We start from the raw sequence: 20,117 nt of genomic DNA, 5'->3' as shown, positions 1-20,117 counted from the left end.
CTAGGAGGCACAGCAGATATACCTAATACATAGAAAAAAACAGAGACATGCAAGAGATATAATGTTCATGTTAGCTATATTTTTAAAATAAAAATCTTAAATAAAAAGATAAAAATATTGCTAGGGATTGTACTAGCTGCTTCATATTCACTCTTGTCATTGACAATAGCTAAATTGTCACCACAGAAAAGCATGAACCACTTACATAAAGGTAATCATACATATGCATTTTTTTCCCCCTCTGAACAAATTGAAAGTTGACCCTGACACAGGAAAGAATCCTGGCTACGGTAACTCACATCACTGGAATCATAACAAGAAAGAGTTTGCAGCTTCTGAACTCTTTCCCCAAGCCGAGGGATATTTTTTCTCAAACAGAAGCAATTAGCTATTCTTGGAAAAACACCTTCGAGTTCTCATATACAGAATAAGGGATGCACAGTGTTGGGGAGAGAGGGAAAATTGTCATTACATCCAACTGCCACTTTACATCTTACAAAGAACTTTCTCATACGTTCCTACTTGGTCAAATACTTTCTCATAGAACCACAGGGTTTTCACCATAACTTTTGTAGTTGGTATAGTTCCCTTTTTAGCAATGAGTAAACTGAGGTTCCAGGTGTCTAACTCACTGGCTTAAGGTACTAAAACTTTTAAGTGGCAGGGCACAGGATTGCTGAGTTCAGAGTTTATGAGTTTTGCTTTTTAAGGCTATGCTTGCTTAAAAAAATGGGGTAGTGACAACTTTATGCAGAGGGAAGAGTTATGCAAACCCAAAGAAACATTATCTTTCAATTACATTGTGGTGAAGTTACCATTTTGCCGTATACTAAATACTACCGGTACCCTTGAAAAGTAAATGCACTGCCTAAGCTGCTGGTGCATATCCAAGGCGCAGCTTATTCATCTGGAAAGATCTAGCATCAATTGCTCCTATAAATAACTTCATTATCTGTAACAGAAACTCATCCATCAGCATTCTAATTAGAATGTGACTCAGTATTTAATAAGGCGTTTCTAACATTTGGTGGTTGTAATAATGGCTTTGAAATTCCAGGAAAAAGTCAGTTTTCTAAATTTCTTCTCACTACATATCTCTTACTCACTCTCCATTATTCTCAGTTCCTAGATAAAATTACTGGTATTATTCCTTAAACTACTTTAAAAAAACACATAATAATGGTGATAAACTTTGGAAAAATAGAACTGCACAAAGAAGAAAAAAGTCATCATATGCTCTCCCTCAGAGAGAAATCTCTGCTCCGATTTTGGTATATAACCTCCCGGGCATTTCCTGTGCATAAATAAGCATTTTTACCAATTAGCATCATAATGTACATGTTCCCCAATTTTGCACTTAACATATTAGGATTTCCTCTATCAGGTAATTCTGCATAACGCTTGTTTCTAAGCAATTTTGGATCCAGGTTCTAGACTCCATGTTGACTTTTTAAAAATAGCTACGATTGATGTTGACTTAAATAGCGTAATAGGTGTGCTAGAAAGAAGTTGACATAATGAAGGAAATAGATTATAGCAACTGTTTAAAAAAAATGGGAGGAGCATTCCTACAAGATGCCTGACCCAACTCACCACTGTGCCGAAAAAGGTGCTGTGAAATTTGAAAAGGGGATGAAAAATTTTTCTGAGAGAATGAAACTGCATGAAATTCCCACATTGTCTTGATTGCATTTCTCTTGCTGGGGTAGTGGGTGTCTCAGCATCATTGTGGTTCCATCCTTTAATCCCAGTGCTATGGAAGATGTGTCCACACAAACTGAGGCCTCACTACCCAGGCTGAGCTCCATTCGACCTCCACTGTAGGTAAAGCATTTCACCTGAATGAAGGCTATTATCTGAACTCAGCAATTCACTCTGACCCCAGAAAAATTATCATGTGGATTTGTTTAGGCTTGGTGACTCAATAACTAATGTTTTGCAGATCCCTATGTTATTAACATGGAACTGCTGGTTACCAACAGCTTGGACCATATGCCTTTAGATTTGCAATTTGTTTTGCTCATTTGAGAGAACCCTAGACTTTTGTTTTCTTACAACACTGGGCCTGAATCTAAGAACAAATTGAGAAACAAGTGTTTCTTTAATGTGAGGGAAATAGCTAACTTAAGTGGAATTCTTCACAGCTTCTGAAAGTGTAGGTCTTTTCCACACCTACCGCAATGCTACATTTTTCTGAATTAGTAGTCATGGCTAAAAAGTGTTCTGAGATTACCTAAGAGTTTAGCAATAAGCATAAGCCAGTTTCATACATTAGTGGAATCAAGCTTTAAGACGTTGAGTTAGGGAATGTTAGATAGGGCTTGACTAATCTCCAAATCTAAATTTTAAATTTATTGATGCTGTAAGCACAATCTGTGACTTGCTTCTAATCAACGGAATATGGCGAATGTGATGGGAAGCCACTCCCTTGATCATGTTGTCATCTGTGTCATCTGTCTTGCTAGGGACACACTCCAGTCTCCCTCTCCATCACGGGCTTTGAAGAAGCAAGCTGCCAAAGGTCCTACAACCACAAGAAAATACATTCTGCAAAAAGTTGGAGAGCTTGGAAGCCGGTTCTTCCCCAGTTGACCTTCCAGTTCAGATCCCAGCCCCAGCTGACCCCTTGATTACAGAGGACACAGTAAAACCATGCCTGGACCCGTAGAAACTGTGTGGTAATAAATGTGCGTTGTTATAAGACACTAATTTTATACTAATTTGTTATGTAGCAATTAAAAAGCAGCCGCAGATTTTGGTATTAGAAGTGGGGCACTGCTGTCACAAATACCCAAATACGTATGTGAAAGTGGCTCTGGAACTTCCACATAGCAGTGAGTGGAAGACGGAAAAATTTTGAGGAGCTTAACAGGGAAGAAAAAGAAAGCTGAAAATGTACAACTTCTTTGACACTGTATAAAAATGAATGGCACTTATTGCTGAGGACAAACAAAAACGCTAGTTTTGGTTTAAAACAGTGAACATGGGTACAACTTGATGGACACAAACTAAGCAGACCAGGTGAAGGCATCCTTGGGAGGACACTTACCGTTTTTGTATCAATAAAGTTAATTTTTCTCAACATGTTTTTGATTGGCTTCAAATGCAATTAAAATGATGCTTCAGTTCCTAAAATGAATACTTAGTATTGACAGTAAGGACAAGCTGATAACACGTTCAGAGATAAACGATAAGAATTTAACTTCTGCATTGAGACCAAGATATATGGTCAAATCTAACAATTTTCTGAAAAAAATTTCATTTTTCACATTTAGTTAAAAAAAAAAAAATCAGAAAGTTAGGTAAAGCATGACACGGTAGGACAGGCGAGCAAGTACGTTTGGATGTTAGGCTGGCAGTGGTGACACTGGGTCTTATCTCATTCTTGGTCCCTGGCACACGACGAGTTTGATGTGTGTGAGCTGTGGGCACATGCCGCATGCACCTTCGCAGAACGCTCCAGGTAATCTGTCCTGTTACGGAGCTGATGTGTGTGAGAGAGGTGGCTCTTTGGTAGATTAAAAGTACCCAGAAACACTGGTTTTATAGCAGAGCCTCTATTCTTACAAGAAAATCAAAACTTTAAAAATGAGATTCTGTGATAACCACTTGTACTTTTTAAGGCCTTCGTAGGCAACCAAATGTTTATATATAGGTATTCTGTTCCCCGTCTCTAATACCTTGAGAGTCCACACACTGTATCACCGTATATACACTTTTTGTCCTGTAAAAAGACAGGCTATCGCTACAATGCAGATGAATGAGGCCTTTGATGTCATGCAAATGTTACCTCTGGGCTAAACACATACAGTACTGAAATTATTACACAGCAAATTAGAGTTTTAAACGCATTTACCATTTTTATTTCGCTATGCAGAAACATACATTCACCATGGGCTCTGTGATGCAGTAGACAGTGTAATGGAGAATATATCTTTTTGAAGGCTATTTATAACTAAACACTAAATAGTTTAATTACAGTGGAAATTCTGTACAGTTTAAGGCTTGGCTCTGAACTAGGTTGTAAATATGGACCAGATTTGGAAAAAAACACTTTCCAAGTAAAAGAAGAAAAATTAATTTCAAAATATAAGGAAGAAATGAAGAAAGGAAGAAAATAGAAACTCAACAGGTTTTTCTGGAGTGAAATCTCGTAATATTGTAAACTAACAAAAATACACACTTCTTTCCAAAATAATGACAATTTACATATTTAGGACTTGTGAAGGAACTTTGGGAAGCTTTCCAGATTGAATGCGGACCAAAGCGGACGACAAGGAAGAAATCACATTAATATGCTAAAATCAGTGCTACCTTATAATGAATTAAATTAGATACACAAAGCAGGATCGTAAGCATTAAATATTTCCAGAGGATCAGAGAGTCATTACTGTTTTATGGGTGAGGAGTAATAAAACCAGATGAACAAGTACAAGATTCAAGTTGTACTGAATAAACTCGGATATTGGCACATCTAATCTGGGATAAACCTGACACACCGACCTAGACAGCTTCTAGCATTTTAGGGTAATCTTCATTTATCTGTAAACAAAAGATTTGTCACCTAAGAAATTGCAATTTTCTTTAGACTTTAATAATAATAAACTATGAAAGGCATATGGATTGTTTATGTGTTACATGAGATCACGGTTTATATTGTTGGTTATGAACGTGCAGGTGTAGCTGAAAACTTAGACACTTTGTGGAAATTAAAAATGCTGCTCTTTTGTAATTTTATCGTTGCTTCATGCAATATCAGTTTAGTGATGTTGATTTGGATTGCTTTATTATGGGAAGATCTCTCTGCCAGTGTCTATTAATGGTCAAGGTCAGTTCTCCTGGACTGAAAATTTCCACCGGCAGGTACAAGTCAGTTGGGTTAGAAGAGGGAATTCCATATAGGCTCTGGTTTTCCTAATGGTTTGCATGACCGGATTCCTGTGCAGGCTAAGTTATTCCTGTAGAAAAGAGATTTGCTCAGTTACTCATTTGAAAACATCTGAGTTTTCATCAGATCAAGGTCACAAGAAAAGTATCTTGCAGGTTATAGTCTCTGCTCTTTTTGACAAGATACTGTAAAATACCACTGTAAGTCACTGACATGCTTTTCCTTAATTACAACATCACCCAAGTGGCTGAAGTTCACTGGAAAAAACTATTTTTTGCTTTCTCTCTTCCAAATTACATTATGAATTTGCATATGAGTGATTATTATAATATTTTTCTTTAAGAGAAGCCGTTCATCAATCTGTTTTTTAAACCAAAGTTAGAGAACTAACTTCTTTCATTCACATATGTAAAGTGTCACACAGCCACGTGTGCCAGAAGTTCATTCAGCATTCAAAGCCCCCCAGGGACGCTCAGGGCCCCATGAGTTCTGCAGGGCAGGTTAGTACGCATGACAAGTGTATGCACACAGAGAATATGCTGCCCACTTGCGATGCTGGCCAAACAGCAGCTGGAAAGGCATGCGGTTCCTGAAGGAAAGGGGGGCCACAGGGCTGCATTTTTACCTCCTCTTGAGATACAATGCTACACTGAGGAGGAAAAAAAATCAACCCAAAGAATACAGAAAATATAAGACATCCAAAATGAAAGTGGGTGCTCAGGTTTTCAAATTAAAAAACAAAAAGCAAAACAAAAGCATAAACAGGCTATAAGTACGGTTTCCAGGCAGGAATTCCTGCCCATTCTCAGGAATTATTTTTGCTTTCCCGTTCCCAAATCCCGAGAAAAGTTGGTTGGGAAATCGGGAAAATCAGCTCCTTGAACTCAGTAATACCCATAAGGGGAAATAAACGTACTACTCACAATGTATCTCTTAGACATTTTTCCTATTTATTGCTAGGGTTTCCGGGCAGGAATTCCTGCCCATTCTCGGGAATTTTTTTTTCACTTTTCCGTTCCCGAATCCTGAGAAAAGTTGGTTGGGAAATCGGGAAAGTCGGCTCCTTGAACCCAGGTTGTTGATAGTATTGGCTGTCAATGATTCATCATGGAGAACAGAAAATAGTTTGTATTTCGGGATTCGGGAATGGGAAGGCGAAATGAATTCCTGAGAACGGGTGGGAATTCCCACCTGGAAACCCTAGCTATAACCAAACACAGTTGAAGAGAAAGCTTATAATGGGATAATGTTGCCATCAAAAAGAGAAAGAGGTATATTTTATTTCCCTAGTATTTGGAACACACGAACTGTACCTTTCAAAACAAAACTGCCTTACTTCTGATTAGGCCATATGGCAAGTGAAATCAAATTTGACTTCAAATTTGGTTAATGAAAAGAGTACAGGGCATGGATTAAAAGGGAACACCCGTGAGACCACGCAAGCAAAACCCCTGCTTTTCCTTTGTCCTCTAGCTGGCAATGTACGCAAAAAGTCTACAGGATGGAACCTCCAAAACTGAAATAAACCAGCACCTGCCAACCAATCCTCCATCCTCTTGGTAACCAGCTCTGCAAATACCAGTGAGAGAAAAAAGGAAAGGGAGGAGTCAGGTGAAGGATGAGAGGGAAGCACCCCATGCTGCATGCCAGCCGATGCCAAGCCTAGAGAATCAGCATCACCTCTTACCTGGGGTCAATCCTCTCCATCTTCCGGTGTGATTTCTGTCTCTTTATGGACCACTACTTTGGTCACTGACATGTCAGGGTGCTGCTCTTTGGCCTCTTTAATTGCCTGAGCCAGAGCCTATCCCCAGGAAATCACAGAAGGACAAAGACAAAAAGGAGGTGGAACATGCATGATCAGTAGCAAGGTGGAGACTTATGAGCTAGATCTATATACGCAATTTACAAATGAGGTACAATGATTGCAAAAGGAATCGTACATTGTATATTAGAAAGTAAATTCAGAAAACTGTTTCGATTACATGCTAGCACTGGGAAGAGTAGGGCCAACAAGTGTTTCTCTGTTTCTCTGGCGGGTATTTCCCATTTCACACACACTACCTGGTCATGGTCAATGTCCGCATCGCCTGTGATGACTATTCGCTTCTCAATTCTTGTCTCCGAAATGCCTCCTTTCACAGTCTGAAAGGAACAGACAAGCGTTATGGATTTGCCCACTTGGAGAAACAACCATTGTTCAATGGGGGAAATGGCAGAAAGATACTGACAGTTTTAAGTAACATATTCATTTTTCTTTTCCCTAATTTTTCAGTTGCAGTTGACATACCACATTACTGTATTTTGCTGTGTGTACTGTGCACTTTTTTGCCCAAATTTGTGAGGGAAAAAGAAGGATGCATATTATACATGGGAAGTACTAATTCTGTATCTAAGTAAATGTTTTTAATTCTTTTATTTATACTTATGAGTTAAAAGTGTAATGCTAGAAATCAATAACGATATCTGTATGCAAAGTAATACCCTGGAATATGATAACTGGTTTTGTTGAATTTAAGATGAACTTGCAACGACGAAGGCCTTCTATGATGCATAAATATCATCGTAAATTTGTTACTGGTACATAAAATTTCTTGTGCCTTGTATCTGTTCTTGTGTTTTGTAATTATTTGTTACATAAAATTTCTTATACCATTAATAGGTTAAAAACTAAATGCTAAAATCCTTTATTATACAAAAACCAGTACCTAAATATAAACAAATAAAAATTTGAATTAAAAAATTAAAATGAAAGATTTTTTCCCTTGAAAGTTGGGCCAAAAATGTGGGTGCACATTATATTAATACATGGGAGTGTATTATACACGGCAAAATGTGGTATATTAGTTTCAGGTGTACAATATAGTGATTAGACATTTAGGTAACTTAAGAAATGATCACCCCAGGGGCGGCCAGGTAGCTCAGTTGGTTAGAGCGTGGTGCTCTTAACAACAAGGTTACCAGTTCGATCCCCATATGGGCCACTGTGAGCTGCGCCCTCCACAACTAGATTGAAACAACTACTTCACGTGGAGTTGATGGGTCCTGGAAAAACACACTTAAATAAATAAAAGTTAAAAAAAAAAAAAAGAAATGATCATCCCAATAAGTCTAGTGCTTACCTGACACCATACGTAGTCACTACAATGTCATTCATTCTTTGAAAAAAAAAGAAATTATGATCTGCTTACCCTGTGGAATATTGGACTTCTATTTAAAAATGATGCTGGAATGTAAGAGTGAATGATATGGAAATACATTCTCAATACATTAAATTATAAAAAAAAAGAAAATTGAAACAATTCTACGGCAGTTAAATTGCTAATTTCAGAAGCGAGTGTAGAATGGAGTCCTTTTGGATATGGCTGACCAGTGTTTCTGGAACACCTACCATATGCCAAGCAAAGGGTATCAGAAGCAAATACCCTGTTAAGCAAAGGGTATCAGAATGCATATTCCTAAATAGAAAGAAGCACGAGGACAGATGCACCATAAATGGAGTAGCTGTGACAGCTCCAATGCAGCTGATAGTCACATAATTACTTGTTTATGCAGCCGCACCTGGCAGAAGGCCTTACTTTCATCAGTTCCCACTGCACTTACTTTGGTGATGTGGGTGGTAGTTGTGGTACTGGTAGTTTCGGATGTGATCGTCTGTGCACTCATTAGCACGCCCGGCTCCAAATCAGCACCAGGATCAACCTAAGCAAGCAAAGGAATAGAAACCACACTCAAATATTTACATGACCTCTTCAGATGTTCACCTAGGCATTACAGTGATGTAGTTATTTCCTACACTCACCGTGCTATTCAACCAGCACCTGGGAGCGACCGCTACGGGGAAAGACTGAACAAAACTCGGCCAGAGTTAACTGTCATTGCTGAAACGGAGACTTTAGAAATGTTAGCAGTGGCTGGCTGAGCTAACACTTTTCCTGATCTATGGCTAGGGAAATAGGTTTCTGAGCCTTTTACTACATACTGAGATATTCAAAGACTTAAGCCACCTGCTACTCCATGATCAGTACTGAAATTACAATTGTTGCATCACTGCTGATAGAGACAGTCGGGCTGCTGGGTCCTCTGCGTCTCTCAAACTAAAACCCATGTAGTTAGTACTTAAATGCACTAAGCCGTTAAAGGGGTAAAACAAAGTGCCAGGGCTCTGGTCTTCACAGACCGTCTCACCTCTGATGATTCGTATGTTATGGTTTTGGTTTCTGTGTGAACAACTGGCAGCTCCTTGGTAGAAATGTCTAGCTTTACTCCTCCTGGTGAAACACTGTCAAAACTGATGGTTTCTGTCTTCACAATGGATGACTGTACCAATGGGAAGTAGGGAGAGCAGCTATTAGAGTTTGCGTAACACACAGTTTTGGTTTTTGTCCTCCCCGCTTGGTGGATATATAAAAGTGCAGGTTAGTATGAAATGAATCTTTATATATTCCTTGAGGGATAAGGTGGAGAGTGAGGCACATAACAGCTCCATGTCCAACAGTATCCCAGAATGCCACAGTGTTTTTATATGGAATGTTCCAGGTAAATGAAAACCTTCTGAAGGAAATAAACTATTTTACGTTCCTTCCTCTATCTCACAAACTAATCTTAATAGATTAAAAACCATATATAAGCCTTTTATTTAATAACTTCTTAGAAAGAAGAAACAAATAATGAGACATTAATCACCCCCTCCAAATACTTCAAGAATCTCAATAAAAGAGGATAAAGAATAAAGTTCTGGCATTTGATACCTGTATAAGCACGGTTTTAGGTCCTGCTGGATAAGTACATTATCAGAAATGAATTTATCAAATTTTCTAATATCTTGGCTGGACATGCATTCCCCAGCTTTACAGCCAATTACAATAATTACAGTAAGAGTGGAAATCATTTGCTGGAACTATATATTATTAAGAATCACTATATATGTTTGCCTGTGACCCATAAAATGGAAACCCGCATGGAGATCCATAATTGCCATGAAAGATGGAAATAAGAGGAGAACAAACTTGGAAAAAACACAAAATTAAACTAGCTCCCTGTTGATGTTTAACGAGATTTCAAGGACTCATGTGTCAGTTTACTTTAGCGCTATAAGTTACATTAACTACTAGTTACCTCAAAATGAGGTTTTTGCTCCAAAGTTTCAGAAATGTGGATTGCTACACTCTGCTCCTCCTCTGGCTCATGGGAAGCAGTGGCCATCTCTTCCTGTTCGAGTACAGCTTTTTCGGTCACCTTCCCTTTTTCCTCTTTAGCCCCGTGTGTTAGAGCAGGGCCCTTCACTTTAATGCTAGAAGCATCAGCAGATGCTGCCTGTGCTGCAGCATCCACGTCATCTCCAGCTGCGTAAGAAGCATCCCCACTTGCATGCACATTCATCACATGTCTTTCCTCCACCAACACAGTTTCCTGCACAACCTTCTCAGTGCTAAGTGGCTGGGGGTGCTGGGTTGTTTCGGTCTCTGCTCCGCTGGACTCCATCTTTGTTTCCATTTTCTGTGTGGGAAAAGACTGTGGTGTCAGTGCGAGTTTCCATAAACGAAAGGTTAAAAAACAAACAAACAAAAACTCCCAAAAGATGCCACTCACCAGGATGCCTACAGCCAGTGTCAAGTGCTTATAACCAGGAACACTTATAGAAAATAAATTTGCTTTCATTCCTCCCGCTAGAATCTTTGATGTCTGCCCTCTGCCCCAACACACATTCAAACCTCTGCTAATTTGGGATATCCGCAAAAGAAATAGAACGCAATACAAAATGCAATGAAAAACAAACAGCACTGTAGCACATTCATATTGGTTTTGGCTGCTTTCTTTGACCTAATAGGTGACACAGGATGCTTTAAAAAATTAAATGCTATTAACATTTCTCAACACGATTGCCTTTTGAATATCTAAAGTACATTCTTGTAATGGAACTAAAGGCATATGACAGATATACCAAGCAGGCACAAAGGAAAAGAACTGAAGGCACCTTTCAGGTGTTTAAGGCAAAGCCACTTGGATATAAAATACACACACACACACTCCAGAAAGGCATAAAGAAACAAAGAGCAAACAGGCAGAGTCAGGAACACCAAGGATGGAAGCAAAAGGCCACCTGAACCCAGCTTTGAGCAGTAGAAGTAACCCCTCCTATGAATTCTGTTGGTTTTCTTGCAGACTCTAATAAACTGAAGATTTCAGAGCCATCCATGAGCTTTTCACCAGAAGATTGCTTAGTCTGGGTGAACAAAGAAATGAAGAGTCAAGCACAGAGACAGGTACATAAGCAGGCACATACACATCCACAGCTGGTTAGACAAAATTGTAGGCAGAGGAGAGAGGGCGGAGGGAGGAAGGCATCTACTATACAGACTTTGAAACGGAAAAGAATGGGAAATAAAATAGCAAATTGAGGTGACCATGAGCTCGTTTGCTAAAGCAGAGAGAGTTATTAGGATTAGGGTGCTTCTGGTTTAAGCAGATTTTTTCCCTTCATTGCAAGCAACAGCAGCACTATCATATCTCGGGAACGGGGAGCTGGAAATAAAAAGAAATGTGTCTTTTAACGCTCGCTGGACTGTGGTACTGATTTAACCATGAAAAAAATTAAAAAGCTCGGGTTGCCTGCTCCAAACATAAAGCCAAACAGCAGGAGAAACAGAAAGGTTCAGGGTGGAAGGGCGCTGCTTCAAAAACTCATGCTGGAATCTGAAACGGCGGCCCAAATGAAAGGCACTGGTTACCACAACTTGGGACGTGGTTGACTCGGTAAGGTAATGAGCAGTAGCGACGGTGAAGGCTGGTTCCTGGGAGTACCTCCATTCGGACAGGCTCTTCCTTCTGGGCCCAAAGAGTCCCACTTTTAAGGCCTCACCCTCTGGTGCTTGCTCACTTGTGCTGAACCGCATGCTCTCCAGGCCCATGTGCAGAGCTGCATCCCTTCCGAGCATCTGAGCTTTCCTGAGGTCTTCTTCCTCAGGACTCTGCCGCCGAGACTCCGCTTCCTTGATGGGAGCCAGGGATTCTGACAGTCTCCGCTTTGGAGTGTGGATCTCAGGTCCCCTCTTGGATTTCTCATCAGTGATGGCTTCTAGGACCTCGTACTCCATCATGACAGGGACGGTCTTCACTGACTCCGTTTTCTGAAGTGCTTCAAGAGTAGAGGGTTGCATTCCCTTCTCCCCCTCTTTAGGTTTTCCGGTCATAGTAACGATTTTTCCAGATATAGTATCATAGGACCTTCCTAGAGTGTATATTTTCTGTTTGTTCTCTTCTTTAAATTGTATTTCCCGGGCCAAGTCATCAAAACTCTGCATTTCAATGGCACTAGATCTTAACATGTCAGCAGGGATATCACCAGCTCTACTGCTCACGGTCACGACCTTGTAAGTCACAATCTTTCTCGAATCACCATCAACTACCTCAGTAGGTATTTTGTCTACAATAACCCAATCCTCTGTGCCCTATATTTGAAATATAAAAGCTAAATTAGAAATTCCAATGGTATCTCATTGCGAAATAATCCTTTATAAGAAAATCAGGGCAAGCTACACTGAGGTCTGTAATGTTACTGCATAGGACTAGTGCCATTATCTAATAATTATGGCTGCAATCTCTTCTCATCTGAAATTCATAACTCAAACTTTCAATTTGGAATGCACTCTGCAAATAGAGCTGCAACTTCAGATTTATTTAAATAGGAACAAACTTTGGTGGTAAGTTTTACAAGAAATATATTTGTTCTTATGCTAAACATCTGATTATTGTATATTTCAAGATTAAATAACACTATTGAAGTGGCTGTACAAGTTACTTAGCTTTACTTGTGTGGACACAAAAAGACAGTTTTCCATATTAAACATAACACTGTACTTCATATCTGTTATTCTCACTAAGAACTTGCCAGCATTCCACAAATTTCTGTGAACACCATTTTCCGTGTTTGTAAATTATACTTCCTTATATAGGAGATCGAATCCACAATAGGACATATTACCCAATAAATACTAAGTGTGCCTGTGTTGAAGACATTGTAACGAAATATTCCCCACTGTTGGGACATTGTTGGAGTCTCTTATAAACAGCTTATAGTGGTCTGTATAGTGTTCCAATATTATTTGTAACCGAAGTTCATCATCTCAGTACTTTCTTTGCCACTTTCCTTTAGTGTTTGTTCCAATAAGGCAGAAGAAACGAAAGTTAGGAAACTTTTGCATTTGGGAAGCCCAAAAAGATGTGAACAGGCAGTTGACTAGTCTAACAGGTTACAGAGGGAAGAAAAATCAAACCAGGAGCAGACGAGCACCTCGGTTTACATTTTAAACTAGAATGTTTTCTACTTTCATTTTTATCATTGTCTGAAAACTTGAATCTAGAAATATGTATGCCTTAAGAAAAAGGATTGCAGATTCATCTACATGTTGGTGCTGAATGAAATGAAATGAATTGAAAAATAACCTCTAGGGTTGACGGGACAGTTTTCTGGGAAATGATTTGATGAGAGGTAACCATAGAGCCTGCAGAGTCTCCTTCGCGCATTTTCTTTATCACACTTGGCTAGTGGAAAAACCAAAGTTCAGAACTTTCAAAGATCAATCAAGGTCATCTAAATTACTATCACTTTATGGGTAAATCAGATAGTAAAAAGTCCCAACAATATTATTAGCAAGTATAATAATAATGCTTCAATGATCACACACAGATATAACCACCTAGAAGCAAAAACCATAAAGAAATGATGGCTAACTGATAACTACAATAGTTTAAGGGTAAAATTCCTTTCCCCCCTCCCCAAAATCTAAGCAAAGATAATATATACCTACCTCAGTTTTAAACAAGGTCAATTTTAAAAGAAAAATAAAAACTAAAGACATCTTAATGACACTGAAATTTGAAGAACAATTCCCTTTTGGAAAATTCCTTTATGCTTGTTTTTTACCTGAGACTCAAGGAATGGAGAGCTTCCTTGCTGCAAAAATATAACTTTTTCAGAAATCTCTGTTTCTTCTTTGGTCTGTTTGAATAAATGGGGTTGGGTTGGAGAAGAGGAAGTAGACAGTTTCCAAAAAGGCAAGTTAGGAAAAGAGTTCTTTCACTGTGCTATACATATAATAGTCATTCATTTTTTTTTCTGAAAAAGTAAATTATTGTTTATTAATTTGAAAAATAGTCTGAAACCATCTCAAAGTTGAACAGTTATTTCCAAAAAGTAACAGATGATTTTCTGAAACTCCAGTGTATGTATGACTCAAACATTTTTCATTTCTACAAAGAACATGCAAGAGCAATATATAGAATGCCTCGGCCTTTGAACAGTGTTTAGATGTCAGTCATCTGTACTATAAAAGTGAGTATTAAACGAAAATGTTAAGATTTAAAAAAAAAATTAAGATAGGAATAAATCCTCACTTCTGTCTCTGACAAATACTTGGTTGTAGTCCCCATTTAAGTGCTGCTTGATAAAGAGTAAAGAAACACACACGGATCACTGCATTAGCTACTAACTTGAATGAACCCAGGTATACTTAGATTGACTTCTGTACTGGTCCACAAATAAACATAAAATATACTCTAGGTTATAACTATAATGGTGAATTATTTTTAAAAGTCAGTTTCCAAATATCTTGATGAAAAATTAAGTATTTCAAATCATGCTTGCCTTTAACAAACAAAATTAAGAAACATTAAAGTAAATGTCATGTTAGAACTAGCTTTTTCCTTTTATCTAATTTTTATTCCTTTCTTTAGTTTTAAATAGGCATAATTTAAGTGGCAATACATTACCTAGTACCAAACCTATCTCTGTGTACAGTGAACAGCTCCACAGAGTAGTGACAGAAAGGATATTGTGGAAGACAAATCTTAAAAAAACAGTAAGAAAGTTCAAAGTTTCTAGAAGAATGGAGCTTTTAAAATAAATTGTATTGTAAACAATATAATTTTATGAGAGCTATTTAAAATTCCCGTGTTTCTACAAATCTATCAGTACTACATTTAATTGTTTACCTGCATGAGATTAAAGGGGAGCATCTGGAATATTCCCCTGAAGGACCTACTGACAGATTTTGATAGCATCTTTTTGATATGCCCTCTAATAAAGAACAAAAATGACATTGTTAAAGGAAAAAAAAATTCCTGCTCTGTCCCATTTTGGAGAAAGGTATAGGAAGAGACAAAATGTACCACATGGAATCATCAAATATGGTTTTTTGTTTGTTTTACTTTCAATCATAGCCTTTTTTTCAAACAGGAGTAAGAAACAGGAAAGAAAGGTCAAAATTATAGGTATTTTTCAGAATACCACTGCTAGGCCTTTAATTATAATCATCCAACTAACAGTTTTCCTAAGATGAAAGCTTAAACAAACAATAACAGCAGGTAAATGGTGGTTTTCAGCATATCTTGTTATCTGACATCACCTAATTTCAAAAAGTTCTGCGTCTGTAACTGAAAATGTCCACACTGTCTGCATTCAGAACTGGGTATGTCCAATAACAGAAAAGGGTAACATAAAGGACAGATTTTAAAATTAAATCCTGCATATGGTCAGTCCTAACCCAGTCAGTTCAGCTACAGAGAAGGTAAGAAACGTTGATAATCAAAACATTTACTTGTATAATGGGTTAGAACAGAGTCAGGTGTATACACCTCAACCATTTCATTTAGTTAAACATTCATCTCTGTATTGTAATTGGGAGAAGGCTCTACACTGGCATTCAAAATGCGTACAGGTGTACTTCCTCCTGGGGGAATAAAAGGTTTTTACAGAGCCGTGACACTCATTTCTAACTGGGTCAGGTGTTCTCAAACTAGGCTGTGCATTAGAATTATGTGGAACATTTTAAATAATAGTGGGGTGCATTCCAGACTAATAAATTCAGACTCTGATGTAGAACTCAGGCATCAGTATTTTAAAAATTTCCTGTAGATAATTTTAATATGCACCTAGAGTTGCACCCCAAGGCATGGATGGAAAATCACAGAAGTCAGATTCAGAGGATGGAGATAAGTCTCCCTATCCATAAATAGATGATCCTTGGTGAATGGGGTTGTTTGCTCAATTTGAGGCCCACCTAAGACCTGAACAGGAAAAGTAGAGCTGGACCAGAAAGTAGACAGATGCACAAATAGAATCAATTCTAGTTATTCATGGTCGTTATATTCTATAGTCATTGCGAACAACGAATTAGTGACTACTGAAGCACTGCCCCATAGGGGAAATACAGGGTTAGCTTCCTGGGAGCCTCTGGACATAATCTTTTCATCAACTGATCAATACATGACCTTGTTTTATACGTGTTTCTGTTTAAAGACCCTTTATTTAAGATATAGTATTATTGATCCATTAACACCGAATTCCAACAACACTAGGACTTATTGCTGAACGCAGCTTATCTAACACACGGTAGTTTCCTGTAAGACACATCACAGCTTCTTACACTTAGGAACACTGGGCAGCACTTCGGTACTGTTCTTGAGGGCCATGTTAAACAGCAAAATCACCAAGAAAAACACAAAAAAGCAGAAATGTGGCACTAAATAGGCCATGAAAAGGACACTTATTTATAGTATGAGAGCTGAAACAAGAAAGCAGAACACTGCCTGTTCAACCTCAGCTGGGAAGGTGTGCACTGAGCCACTCTGGGCAATTTTTCACCATTCTGGGCATGTCTGCGAATGACCGCGAAAGCTCTGCCAATACTGATTTTAGGGTTACAATAAATTTTAGCGAGCAGGCAAATTTTCCAAATATGGAATCCACTAATAAGGAAGATTGACTGTACTAAGCATATATACTTGTAAAACCAGCCACGTTAAAAAAAGAACAATATTGGCACTGCACAAGTGCTAATGGGTACTGCATTTTGGTTGGGGTTTGGAAACTTAGTACTCAAACTTAATACACAGGGTAACCACAGGGGAATATACCCCTGAGGTGGACTAGGCCTAGGTGCACCATAAAAGGCTGTCATGAGAAATACTTGTGGACAGAAAACGTACCTGGAACTCTTCACATCCATACATCTACCCTTCTTACGCTTTGTGGAACCTGTATGTGAGTTTGTCTATCCTCCAAAGTTTATGAGGACTTGATATTATCTGCTGCTTTTGGGTATCCTTGCTGTTTGTCTGCTATTAACTCAAATATCTGAAACTTGAAACCACTGGCAATAAAATTCCCATTTTATATTAAACAAACATAATATTCTTAAGAGTATCATCACCATTAGTAGCTTGTTATTTGTATTTCTAACTCCTAACTTTCTTCTAATTGTTCATGAAGTGGTAGCATTTTATAGAAAGAGATTTTCTTTTGAGTTCAAGGACCAGATAAAACATGGTCACGTTAAAAATCAGAGGTCATTAGATATTTTTTCACAATTTTATTACTGAGAAATGTCACTAAAAATATCCAACTAAGCTTGGGATCACTGAATCAAAGTTTCTTCACACTCTAACATAAACAATATTACCTTATTTGGGATGTCATTTTTAAAAATTAAAGTACGTATTTCCTTTTAGAAATAACTGGACTTCTTTTTAAACTGGCCAATTACTACTTACTTAATTTAAAGTAGGACATATCAATTAATAAGACGATATCAAGTTAATAAATTACTTAGAAAAATACCTCCCCTCCAAAATTAAAACCTCTGGGTTATGTGTTTGTAAACAAATACGCTTTGTATATGCCTAGCTGGGAGGATAAAATTATCTTTTGTGCTTTTCACAAATAATAGAAGCCATGGTTTTAATATAGAAATTGGCAAAAATTTAGAGCACAAGAACTTTCTGGGTGTTCTTATGGCTTTCTCCAGTGCCATCCAATGGTTTATAAATTTGGGTGTCACCCTGGGTCCTGGACAAGGGTTGGAAAGGAGCCCTACAGTCTGGGGAAATAAGCAGAGCTCTGATTGCCCCAAAAGGACCTCTCTTCCTCTGGGACTTGAAACTCCTTAGAGCTGTTCTTTTGGAGCGCCTTTGATAATCAGGGTTAGTCAGCCTTGTTTTTAGGAAGGTCTTTACATCTAGCCAAGTCTCTCTACCATTTCTCCTTTTCGTGGTGGCAGTGGAGCACTGAGTTATGGACAGCCAGTGTATGACAACTTAGCAGACACTTGAAAGCAGTTACTAAGCCAGTCTTTGGTCTTCTCCAGTCTAAATAACTGCTTTACTTTTCTGCAGAGGACATGTTTCCATCCTTTACTAATTTTTAAAAAGCCCTTTCTTGCGCTCACTGCAGATTCTCTGCACTAACACGGGAAAGGCATTAACATCCAGAGACTTCAGTGTGTTCAAGTATCAACTTTTCAAGTTATTAATGCTCTTTGGGTTCATCAATGTCATTCTCTAAGAATCAGAGGATTTAATAAGTGAGAAGCAACTTTTTACACGTCTAATAGACAAGCATTTTAAAGTCCCTTGTTTATCAGCACCAACCTTTAACTTCTCTAAGCTACCACCAAAACTTCCAAAGTGTCTACCACCTACAATTTCCCACACTAACAGACTGGGAAGAGAAGCTTGGCTTTTTTGGTTTCATTTTGGGTGGCTCTTCATTTTTTTGTTTTTGTAACTTAGTCCAAAATCTGCCATATTCAGAGCTAAAATGAACTTCCTTATTTCCAACAGAGATAGTAAACACAGGGTAAGCCAAACTTGACCAATTACAATGAAATTTTATGCAATCATAACTAACAAGTGGTAAACTTAATGCAGGGACTTGACAGTATTTAAATCAACCTGAATATGAAATTTCTGTCTCTTAAAACTCAATCTGAATGAAATTGGTGTTAATGGTAGGAATACTTTGGTTAACAGTACTTTTCATTTATTCTGCATAAAAGGGCCCTCTCAAAGTAATTCAAATAGACATACACCTTGTCACTTTTTAGCTGGGATTAGAATTTTTAGCTGGGACACGAACAGTGATTGTGGTCACTTTTGATAAATAGCTTCCAAAGGAAGTTTAGAAAATGACCAAAATGAGAATAATTACATTCTTCTTTTCACAGCAAAGATCTAAGTTTTGCATGTAGACTGCTGTTTAAAGGTTTCCCCTACTCCCATAAAGATTTAAGTTTTAATTTTCTTCTGTTTCAGCTTCCTAGACAAATATCTCACAATAAAGGAGTTTTGATAAGAAATTAATCAATACGATGCTAGAAAGATGCAGTTTTAAAAAACGACTTTTTTGAAAGCCAGATAAAAGCAAGATGATGTCTAAAGTTGACAGTGAGATTAGCACCACTGCCATTTGTGGGTCCCACACAATGGGAGCCCCTAAATAACTAACACCAGCTGAATCCTCACACTCTGGCTGCAATTTAAAGAGAACTTTCCTATATGGAATACTCTCACCTAAAAAGACATTCTGGCCTGACTTCCTCCATTAAAAATCAAGTAAAAACTGGTTATAAATCATTAAAAATCAAGTAAAAACTGGTTATAAATCAGTTAAAATAACTATATATACATACATAAATCAGTTATAAATAAAAATCAAATAAAATACTAATCACACCAGTAAAAGCCTGGTGCAGTATTCCCAGAATAAAATATGTCCTGAAATGCTATCAACTTCATATCACCATTTAGTCAAACATTTAGACAACCTCTGTAGATCTCACCTTGCAATTGATGAGAAACATTTAAGAGTTTTCAAGGCACTTCTTAATACAGCAGAAGAAGTGCATTCAGGAAAAAGTGTCAGTTCTCTAAGATAGTAACTCAATTTCTCCCAGCTGTGAAATCTAGGTTCCTGGTTAGAATAAGCTTATGTGCGCTCTAGTTTCCTGTGGCATCTTGTTCACTCTAAGCATCATCTGACGTGACTGACTCACTCCTTAGCCACCTAATCATTTCACTTTGCAGGTTTTCTTTGGAGCACTGAGTATCTCAGCTCAGGTTACACACAGACAGTGGTGAGATTCTCCACTCAGAAGCTTGCCAAATTCTTTCCCCAGCTGCACACCCTGCAGAGAAGTGAGACTAGTAAACAGAAGACAACTGCAACCCATAGCCTAAATACCGACCTCTTCAGGTACAAGCGGTTCGATCATGGGCGCATCCTCCTGCCTGCTGGCTAGGCGTACTGGGGAGGTAGAAAGCCTCTTTTCCCATTCATTCATGATGGCAGTGTCTGTGGAGGTTTCTAAAAAGGTTCTTTTCAGCTCACTAATATTGGTTTGATGTTTCATGAGGTCATCTTGATTTTTATCTAATTCCTATAGTCAGAACA

General features: G+C 38.1%; 1 protein-coding gene across 18 annotated transcripts in view; it reads right to left on the bottom strand.

Moving 5' to 3' along the window:
• Window positions 1-3,834: 3,834 nt before the first annotated feature.
• Window positions 3,835-20,117, bottom strand: part of EPB41L3 (erythrocyte membrane protein band 4.1 like 3) — a 147,596-nt gene continuing 131,313 nt past the window's right edge. For 6 of the 18 annotated variants that reach the window (XM_033135668.1, XM_033135665.1, XM_033135667.1 and 3 more), the window contains 11 exons: window positions 19,912-20,103; window positions 13,815-13,889; window positions 13,334-13,432; window positions 11,620-12,339; window positions 10,992-11,114; window positions 10,007-10,387; window positions 9,077-9,208; window positions 8,492-8,590; window positions 6,953-7,033; window positions 6,576-6,692; window positions 4,915-4,958 (listed from right to left, as the gene is read on the bottom strand). In XM_033135668.1, coding sequence (XP_032991559.1) covers window positions 6,582-6,692; window positions 6,953-7,033; window positions 8,492-8,590; window positions 9,077-9,208; window positions 10,007-10,387; window positions 10,992-11,114; window positions 11,620-12,339; window positions 13,334-13,432; window positions 13,815-13,889; window positions 19,912-20,103 — 2,013 coding nt within the window. In that variant the 3' untranslated portion in view covers window positions 4,915-4,958; window positions 6,576-6,581. Of the gene's footprint in view, window positions 4,959-6,575; window positions 6,693-6,952; window positions 7,034-8,491; window positions 8,591-9,076; window positions 9,209-10,006; window positions 10,388-10,991; window positions 11,115-11,619; window positions 12,340-13,333; window positions 13,433-13,814; window positions 13,890-19,911; window positions 20,104-20,117 lie in introns of all 18 variants that reach the window. The other 12 variants (XM_033135674.1, XM_033135679.1, XM_033135680.1 and 9 more) reach the window with 8 other exon arrangements.

This window comes from Rhinolophus ferrumequinum, chromosome 19, assembly GCF_004115265.2.
Source record: "Rhinolophus ferrumequinum isolate MPI-CBG mRhiFer1 chromosome 19, mRhiFer1_v1.p, whole genome shotgun sequence".
In the NCBI taxonomy this organism is placed as follows: domain Eukaryota; kingdom Metazoa; phylum Chordata; class Mammalia; order Chiroptera; family Rhinolophidae; genus Rhinolophus; species Rhinolophus ferrumequinum.
The sequence above is the reverse complement of the archived record's forward strand: the minus strand, read 5'-3'. Positions and strand labels throughout refer to the sequence as shown.